The 10,352-nt window shown below is 35.8% G+C and overlaps 1 protein-coding gene across 1 annotated transcript; it reads right to left on the bottom strand.

Annotated features, from left to right (window-relative positions):
- Positions 1–210: 210 nt before the first annotated feature.
- On the bottom strand, positions 211–1,602 carry CXH11orf98 (chromosome X C11orf98 homolog). Its single transcript, XM_019932115.2, has one exon. It carries the CDS (start codon positions 1,593–1,595, stop codon positions 1,224–1,226), a length of 372 nt encoding a protein of 123 aa, XP_019787674.2. The 5' UTR covers positions 1,596–1,602; the 3' UTR covers positions 211–1,223.
- Between the last annotated feature and the right edge of the window lie 8,750 nt (positions 1,603–10,352).

Genomic DNA, 10,352 nt, shown 5'->3' with positions numbered 1-10,352 from the left:
CAAAACCAGAATTGTTTATAAGAATAGACTCATCTCCAATTCATTACAACATTTTATTTGCTATTTCTCATCCAGTATTTTTATGACACATTTTAATATTTCATAACATGAAAAGAAATAAAAATTTCAAATATTGAATATCAGTTCTTGCTGTACAAAAAGGAGAAAGCTAATTTTCTTTTTTTTTTTTTTTTTTTTTTTTTTTTTGGCTGTGAGATATTCTTTAATTAATTAATTTAGGCTAGACTCTTCGAAGACACCAAGTCACCTAAGACAAGGTAGGGGTACTGTTCTGGATTGAAGGAGACTAAAGGGACATGACAATTAAATGCTATGCGTGATCCTTAACGGTGTCTGGATTGAGGAAACAGTAAACAGCTATAAATCCAAGCAGAGTGCATATTTAAGGGCTCAGTGTGCTAATTTCTTAACTTTACCGAAGGTTTGAAAATGTTCAAAATATAAACTTGAGGAGGGCGGAGCACAACACTGTACCCAAACCCTCCCTCTTCCAGGAAGCCTGCACTGATTAACAGAGCAAGGAGAGAATATGCTTTTCCCCAGTTGACCACATCTCTGCACACATAGCTTCTCACTTTAATTAACCACCCCAGCCCTGGCTTCCAACAAACAGAATTTCTGAACGTTAAAAGGGAAAAATAACGTTCACTTTATAAAAATATAATCCAGCAAAGGAAGCAGAGACAACCACGGTCACTTGTCCACCCTGGTCACACAGAGGAGGTGGTAGGGCCAGTATCAAGACCATTACCTCCTCTGCTATCTCTACGGAACACCTTATTTTTGTCAGAAATGGAAAGATGGAGTGTCACTCATCGGGGAGACAGGGCCATCATGGAGGGTAGCTTCTTGTTGCCTTTGGTCAAGTAAGAGCTGTGGGTCCTGTTTCCTAATTGTCTTGTTTCCACACTCACAGCCCCTTTTCATGGCCTATCCCCATTCCTACATTTAATCACACACATCTCAGTGAGAATGCTAGGGCTTTTTTACAAACGGAGTTGACTGCTTAGGACCCCCTCTCCAATCTTTCTTTTCTACCCTCTACCTCTCAATACATCCCTCCAGGGCAGGTCACTAGGCCATTAGGGAAGAGGAATCTGGGGACAGTGAAAAGGAGCAACGCTTTCTCCAAAGTCCTCTGAAATAACCATCGAGTCCTCCTGGCTCCAGCTGAGAATCTTCTGGTGGAAGGGGTGTGACATTTAGCTCTTATCTTCAAGGTCCTCCATGTCTACATCCTGGGGGACTTTTGTCTTCTTTTTTGATTTGGGCTGTGGTTCACTAGTCTTGGCTGACTTGAGGGGGGCTTCCACTTCCATGGCTGCTTTCTCTTTCTGGGCAAGCCGGATCTGCTGGAGGAGTTTTCTGCGCTTCTTCCCAGACAGAGTAATGTTGGCACGTGCACTGGACACCCGCTTCTTGAGGTGGTGCCTCGTGATCAGCCCTTCGTCTATCACAGCCCCGACCACCTGGTGCTTCAGTCGCCGCTCCCGGTTCAACACCCGCCGTCGCTTGAACAGCTTCTTCTTCAGCTCCGTTCGCGGCCGGTTGATCTTCCCCCCCGGAGCACCCATTGCTGCGTTCGGAGAAAGCTAATTTTCCTTGCCTCTTTTCCCTTTCATAAGGCCCACTCTTCTGATTTTGATAGCTTATCCATATATCTTTCCTAGCAGTTCAAAGTAGCCTATAGATTGTGAATTTACAAACATAGAATCACAAAATATTAGGGCTAGAAGGGACCTTGCAGATTATTTATTTCAATATCCTTATTTTATTAATAAGCAAATTGAAGACTGGGGAGGTAAAATGATGTACCCAAGGTCTACCCAGATAATTAGCTATCAGAGACTTCCCAAAACTTTTGCAACAATTCTGGGAGCAGGAAAACCCTGCTTGAGAGGAAAATATAAATCAAAGTCAGCTGAAGCTATGAGAAGAATTTGGTCTATGGTCTCTCTTTTAAGTGCTTCTTAGAACATAGTAAGCAGTAAAAAATAGTTATTAAATAAATGAATGGATTTCCAAGTTTCTTTCTGATTTTGGATTTTCTACCTGCTGAAACAGCAGAATAACAAATTCTTAAATGGAAATAAGATATCCTGGTTTTGTTGAGACTTGATTCTTGACTAACCCCATGTTTCCAGTTCGTTTCGGCTTTAGGTGTCTTCAGATCAGTTGGCTTCATTGAGACTCCTGTTTCCTACCTGTAAGACAGGTCCCTGGAGAATACACACACACACACACACACACACACACACACACACACACACACACACACACACACACCCTCTATCTAAATTATCAAGAGATTTATAGCTAAAGTCCAGGTCACCTTATTCTTAATCCAGTGTTGTTTCTATTCCTATACATTATCACACACTTGGTGACTACTGAGATGCATTTTAAATCCAGAAATTCAGTAGGAATGACTACTTTATTTATGCAGACAAGAAGGACTAAGACACCAAATAGCTAAGGAAACTAAGCAAAACAAGTTGAAATTGACATGATCAATTTTTAAATTTCACCTTCTAATGCTTTGGCTACACTTTTAGTACACAATAGCATTTTATATTTAGTCTATTGGTATAACTCCTCTGTTACTATGTCATCTAATTAGAGCTACCTTTTAATTACACTGTTTTTCATAATGTTGATTATACCACTGAATCATTACAACAATCCTGAAAAGTCAGGAAAATATTGAATTTCAAAAATGGAAAATTAAGATTTATACAATATTACTTATTTATCTAGGGACAGAAATAAATTAGAGACTTCCTGTCTGTTGAAACCCATGCTATTTCTGTTGCATTTAAATTAAAAAACCTCACTAAGTTTCTATTAAGTAGTTTTCACTGTATTACAAAGTGATTAAAATAATTCTTGTTTATATAACATGCTTTCTAGTTATACTTTATTACATTTCATGAAAAATTACATGCTATAATAAAATTTAGGCATTTGGAAGTTCATGATATCCACATGAAAATTAATTGTGAATGGTAGGGGTCATTTTTATCTGCTGTAAAAAAAATACTTAAAAATGTGAAAGTGGCTTTGGAATTGAGTAATAAATAGAGGCTGAAAAAAATGTGAGGAATAAGGTGAAAAAAAGCTTAGATTTCTTTGAATATACTGTTAATATAAATATAGCTGTTAAAGATACTAGTGGGAAGGAAGACCTGTACTTAGAAAACTGTAAGACACTAATGAGATAAGGAGAAGATGATACAAACAAATGGAGAGATATACCATGTTCTTGGATTGGAAGAATGATTATTGTTAAATTGACCATAATACACAAGGCAATCTACAGATTCAATGCAATCCCTATCAAAGTACCAATGACATTTTTCAGAAAACTAGAACAAATAATTTTGTGTGTGTGGAGATTTTTTAATTTTTTTAAAAAATAAAAAAATATTGCAATTTAGTTGATTTGCAATGTTGTGTTAGCTTCAGGTGTATAGCAAAGTGATTCAGTTCTATGTAAATAATATGTACATATATATTACATACACAGGTATATTCTTTTTTACATTGTCTTCCATTTTAGATTATTATAAGATATTGAGTATACAATAGTTCCTTGTTGGTTTTGTATTTTATGTAGAGTAGTGTGATATTTTAATCCCAAACTCCTAATTTATCCTTTCCCCCCTTTTCCCTTTGGTAAACATCACTTTGTTTTCTATGTGTGTGAGTCTATTTCTGTTTTGTAAATAAGTTTATTTGTAGCATTTATTGTAGATTCCAAATATAAGTGGTATGACACGATATTTGTCTTTGTCTGGACTACTTCACTAGTATGATCATTTCTATGTCCATTCATGTTGCTGCAAATGGCATTATTTCATTTGTTTTATGGCTGGGTAATATTCCATTGTCTATATATACCAAGAACAAATAATTTAAAAATCTGTATGGAAACACAAAAGACCTCAAATAGCCAAAACAACCTTGAGAAAGAAGAACAGAGCGCCCGGAATTCAGACTACACTACAAAGCTAGAGTAATCAAAACAATATGTACTGGAACAAAAACAGACACATAGATCAATGAAATAGGATAGAGAGCCCAGAAATAAACCTGCAAACTTATGGTAAATTGATTTACTACAAAGGAGGCAAGAATACACAATGGAGAAAAGACAGTCTCTTTAATAAGTGGTGCTGGGAATACAGGAGAGCTACATGTAAAAGAATAAAAATAGAACATTTTTTAGCATCATATACAAAAATAAACTCAAAATGGAATAAAGAACTAATTGTAAGTCCAGATACTATGAAACTCCTAGAGGAAAACGTAGGCAGAACACACTTTGACATAAAAGGCAGCAATATTTTTTTGAATCCATTGCCTAAAGTAAAGAAAATAAAAGCAAAAATAAACAAATAAGACCTAATTAAACTTAAAAGCTTTTGCACAGCAAAGGAAACCATCAACAAGATAAAAAGACAACCTACTGCTAATCAATAAATTAGGTAAAGTTGCAGTATACAAAATTAATACACAGAAATCTCTGGCATTCCTACACACTAATGATAAAAAATCTGAAAGTGAAATCAAGAAAACACTCCCATTTACCATTGCAACAAAAAGAATAAAATACCTAGGAATAAACCTACCTAAGGAGACAAAAGACCTGTATGCAGAAAATTATAAGACACTGATGAAAGAAATTAAAGATGATACAAATAGATGGAGAGATATATCACGTTCTTGGATTGGAAGAATCAACATTGTGAAAATGATTCTACTACCCAAAGCAACCTACAGATTCAATGCAATCCCTATCAAACTACCACTGGCATTTTTCACAGAACTAGAACACAAAATTTCACAATTTGTATGGAAATACAAAAGACCCCAAATAGCCAAAGCAATCTTGAGAACACAAAATGGAGCTGGAGGAATCAGGCTCCCTGACTTCAGACTATACTACAAAGCTACAGTAATCAACACAGTATGGTACTGGCACAAAAACAGAAAGATAGATCAATGGAACAGGATAGAAAGCCCAGATATAAACCTACGCAAATATGGTCACTTTATCTTTGATAAAGGAGGCAGGAATGTACAGTGGAGAAAGGAGAGCCTCTTCAGTAAGTGGTGCTGTGAAAAATGGACAGGTACATGTAAAAGTATGAGATTAGACCACTCCCTAACACCATACACAAAAATAAGCTCAAAATGGATTAAAGACCTAAATGTAAGGCCAGATACTATCAAACTCTTAGAGGAAAACATAGGCAGAACACTCTATGACATAAATCACAGCAAGATCCTTTTTGACCCACCTCTGAGAGAAATGGAAATAAAAACAAAAATAAACATATGGGACCTAATGAAACTTCAAAGCTTTTGCACAGCAAAGGAAACCATAAACAAGACCAAAAGACAACCCTCAGAATGGGAGAAAATATTTGCAAATGAAGCAACTGACAAAGGGTTAATTTCCAAAATTTACAAGCAGCTCATGCAGCTCAATAACAAAAAAACAAACAACCCAACCAAAAACTGGGCAGAAGCCCTAAATAGACATTTCTCCAAAGAAGAGATACAGACTGCCAACAAACACATGAAAGAATGCTCAACATCATTAATCATTAGAGAAATGCAAATCAAAACTACAATGAGATATCATCTCACACCAGTGAGAATGGCCATCATCAAAAAATCTAGAAGCAGTAAATGCTAGAGAGGGTGTGGAGAAAAGGGAACACTCTTGCACTGCTGGTGGGAATGTGAATTGGTACAGCCACTATGGAGAACAGTATGGAGGTTCCTTAAAAAACTAGAAATAGAACTACCATATGACCCAGCAATCCTACTACTGGGCATATACCCTGAGAAAACCATAATTCAAAAATAGTCATGCACCAAAGTGTTCATTGTAGCTCTATTTACAATAGCCCGGAGATAGAAACAACCTAAGTGCCCATCATTGGATGAATGGATAAAGAAGATGTGGCACATATATACAATGGAATATTACTCAGCCATAAAAATAAATGAAATTGAGCTATTTTTAATGAGGTGGATAGACCTAGAGTCTGTCATACAGAGTGAAGTAAGTCAGAAAGAGAAAGACAAATACCGTATGCTAACACATATATATATATATGGAATTTAAGAAAAAAATATCATGGAGAACCTAGGGGTAAGACATGAATAAAGACACAGACCTACTAGAGAATGGACTTGAGGATATGGGGAGGGGTAAGGGTAAGCTGTGACAAAGCGAGAGAGGGGCATTGACATATATACACTGCCAAACGTAAGGTAGATAGCTAGTGGGAAGCAGCCGCATAGCACAGGGAGATCAGCTCGTTGCTTTGTGACCGCCTGGAGGGGTGGGATAGGGAGGGTGTGAGGGAGGGAGACGCAAGAGGGAAGAGATATGGGAACTTAGGTATATGTATAACTGGTTCACTTTGTTATTAAGCAGAAACCATTTACACCATTGTAAAGCAATTATACCCCAATAAAGTTGTTAAAAAAAAAGACAACCTACTGAATAGGAGAAAATATTTGCAAATGATATGACTGATAAGAAAACATACCTAAACAGCTCATACACACCCAATTAAGAAAGGGACAGAAGAACTGAATAGACATTTTTTCCAAAGAGGAAATGCAGATGGCTGACAGACACATGAAAAGATGTGGATGATTCCAGCCCTGGGTATATATCCAAAAAAACCAAAAACACTAATTCGAAAAGATACATGCAGCCCAATGTTCATAGCAGCATTATTTATACTTGCCAAGACTTGGAAGCAAAATAAATGTCTACCAACAGATGAATGGATAAAGAAGATGTTATATATATATATAATATATATATATATAACATACTATAAATATTATATATATATACATAATATATGTATACATAAATGTTATATATATATATATACACACACACACACACAAACAGCAGAATACTACTCAGCCATAAAAAAGAAAAACATTTGGGCATTTGTAGCAACATGGATGGACTTGGAGGGCTTCATGCTAAGTGAAATAAGTCAGACAGCGAAAGACAAATATTGTATGTTTTCACTGTATGTCATCACTCATATGTGGAATCTAAAAAATAAAACAAATGAATGTATATAACAAAACGGCAACAGACTCACAGATATAGAGAACAAACTATTGGTTACCAGTGGGAGAGTGAGGGGAGGGGCAGTATAGTTGTGGGGGAGTGAGGGGTAAAAACTATTGTGTATAAGGTAGGCTACAAGGATGTATTGTACAACAGAGGGAATATAGCAAATATTCTGTAATAACTGTAAATGGAGTGTAGCATTTAAAATTATATAAAAAAATAAAAAAATAGAAAAAGAAGGAAAGGAAGAACATGGTAGAAAGAGGTCTATATCATCTTAGAAACACCTATGCAGTCATAAACATACAATTGGTAGAAATATGAACATTAAAGATGTCGCTGCTAAGTTCTCAGAAGGAAGTGTGAAGAGCATGGTAGATAAATTGCTACACTGATGGCTTTTAAAGGCAGAAGAAGGGGACACAAGCCATGTAAACTAAGTGGTCTCTACATCAGGAAAAGTAAAGGAGACCAATCCTCCCCTAGAAACTCCATAAGGAATAATTCCCTGAGGACACAGTTTATATTTCTGATATCCAGAAAAGTAAAAAAATATATAAATTTGTCGTTCTTAAAGGCACTTATTTTGTGGCAATATGTTGCAGCAGAAATGGGAAATAAATACAGATTTGGGGAATACCTATCTATTTGATCTCTTTTCTAAAGATTTTGTCATTTGATTTGCCACCTGAATTTTATCTAGAGCAAACTGATTAGGTCACTTAAACTCAGCATTCTTCTAAATACTCTAGAGGAAGTTCTTGTTAAAGTGCAAATTCTGATTTATTGGTTCTGGGGTTGGGTCTGAAATTATGCATTTCTAGCAAATTCCTAGGTGATGCCAACACTGCTGCTCCTTAGATAATACTTTGAGTAGCAAGATGCTAGAGTAAATCATTAATCACAGACTTCTTCAGTGTTGACATAGTAATTTTAGTTACATTATGATTTGTCCTTTATTCCTATAGTCACTGAAGTGAGTCATTTAAAATAGCAGAGGCTGAAATTAAAGCAGGGATTTTCCCTTATGCAGGAGGAATGGAAATATTTATCTTTATTTTTCCCATCTTAATCTTCTTCCCATGAGCTGTCACATAAATCTAGAAGTGAAGCCTACTCATACTTGGTTTTCTTGTATAAAACGAGATCTTGGGGGTCATAGCCAGTTGATAAAATGTCTATATATCCTAATGCAATGGAATATTTTCACAACTGGTTATTCTGCTTCAAAAGAAGCTCAGGCCTCAGTATGGGAACACAGTCAGTGATATGTGAATGCCAGTTAAATGGGGAGACAGATAGATCTATGTGACATAACTCTGCTGCTTACTACTTCTCAGACAAGCCCCTTATCTCTGATAAGCTTCAGTATCTCCATCTATAAAATAAGAGAGTTGGACTCTGTGTTCTCTAAAGGCTGTTACTAGTTTAAGGGGCCAAAGTAGCAATGTATCTGAGATGGAGTGGCTGTCAATATTTTATAGAGTTTATATAAAAAGGTGACTAAAAGTCTGACTATGTGGCTTTCTTTTAAAGGAGAATATCCTACCAACATTGGCAGTGGCCTGCTTTTTCCTCTGGGTAAAATGTTCATAAGATCATCTGTCACTACTAAACAATGCTTGACTCTGTTAAACACAACTACTCCAACACACACACACACACACACACACACACACACACACACACACACATACACATACACACACATACACACCCCTCAGCCTCAAAGAGTATAAATAAAGCTACTTAAAATAAAATCTCCAAAGTAAACTAAGATTGCCATTTCCTTAAATCCATAAACTTTCTCCATTAAGTTAATCAACATTTTATTGACAAAAGAAAATATATTTCCCAATTAAATGTGAGCTCAATTTCTCCTGTTGAAATTGTGCACTGCTCGCCAAAGAGCCATTTTTGAGCTTTACTCTGGATGAAGTTGTGAACAGTTTTGAATTCTGATAAGAAACGGTTCTAATTGCAACTTTCAGAGATATGCCACAGGCTTTCTTCTATGAAAAGGTTACTGTAAATTGAGCAGCAAGAATTCTGATTTTAGTTTGACAATTGCTTAGCCAGTTAAGACCAAATATCCAAGTAAATTTTGCATGCAAAGCCTATGTTAGTTGTTGTGCAGAAAGATCAAGGAAACAAATTTAATTCTCAACTTTTAATAGCTTAAAATCACATAAAATATGAAAGTGACTTAGTAGCAGTTACCAAGTAGCATGTAAATAAGTGTTAAGAAAATATACAATTGGAATCCCCATGTACCAACATGTCCCAGAACAAAGGTATGATCAGAGTAAACTCAAGTTAAGGAATGTTCTTCCTTTTGTAAAGCTAAGTTTATTGAGTGCCTACTATGTCATAGGCACTGTGCAAAGCACATATATGCATTATCACATTTAACTGTCACTAAAAACTTATGAGGTCAGTATTATTATTAATCTCATTTTAAAGATGAGGCAACTGAAGCATGGATAATTAACTGGCCCAGGGTCATGCAGCTAGAAAATGGCAGATCAGGGACTAGAACACAAGTCTCCTTGACTTCAAAACATGTTGTTTTAACCACAGTTTATTGGCACAGTGTACTGATACAAATCAAAGTAAGGAAATTCTGGTAGACATTTTACACACCAAATAAAAACAGGTTTATCATTATTATCTTAGAATATTAGGACCTGATGACTTAGGAGTTAAAAGGTGCCTCTTGTATTACAGAGGAGGAAACTGAAGTTTAGAGAGAGAAATGACTTGCTCAAAATCATAATAGTAGTAACTGGCAAAATTATTATTAGAACTCAGGTTTTCTGACTCCTAGTAACTGTTTACACCACTACACTAATAAAACCTTTGCCCAATATAATTTTTATATACAATGTTTTTGTCTAAGATAGTCTAAGCTCTGTTATACAAGTTACATGCCAGGAAATGCATACAATTCAGCATATTACTTCCACCACCCTTATTTACTCTTAAAATGAAAGGCAAGTTTTCTTATGGTGACTCAAATCATGGAATATACAAAATAAAAGTCATTTGAACTTGTGACTGAAGGCAATTAGAAGTAACCAAGTCAACCGTTATACTTTCCTCTGAGTACCATGAATGCTAACCTGCTTTGCAATTGGTTCTCCTTATTGTCTCAGTTGTTTCTTCAAAAACATGTAGTGCATGGCTATGATGGTTTATGAATGCTGTGAAA

This window comes from Tursiops truncatus, chromosome X (genome assembly GCF_011762595.2).
Source record: "Tursiops truncatus isolate mTurTru1 chromosome X, mTurTru1.mat.Y, whole genome shotgun sequence".
NCBI lineage: Eukaryota > Metazoa > Chordata > Mammalia > Artiodactyla > Delphinidae > Tursiops > Tursiops truncatus.
Note: the sequence above shows the minus strand (reverse complement) of the source record. Positions and strands in the feature narration are given on the sequence as shown.

What these genes read in the sequence shown, in the direction of transcription:
- CXH11orf98 (XM_019932115.2), bottom strand. Translation starts at nt 1,595, where the DNA reads ATGGGTGCTCCGGGGGGGAAGATCAACCGGCCGCGAACGGAGCTGAAG.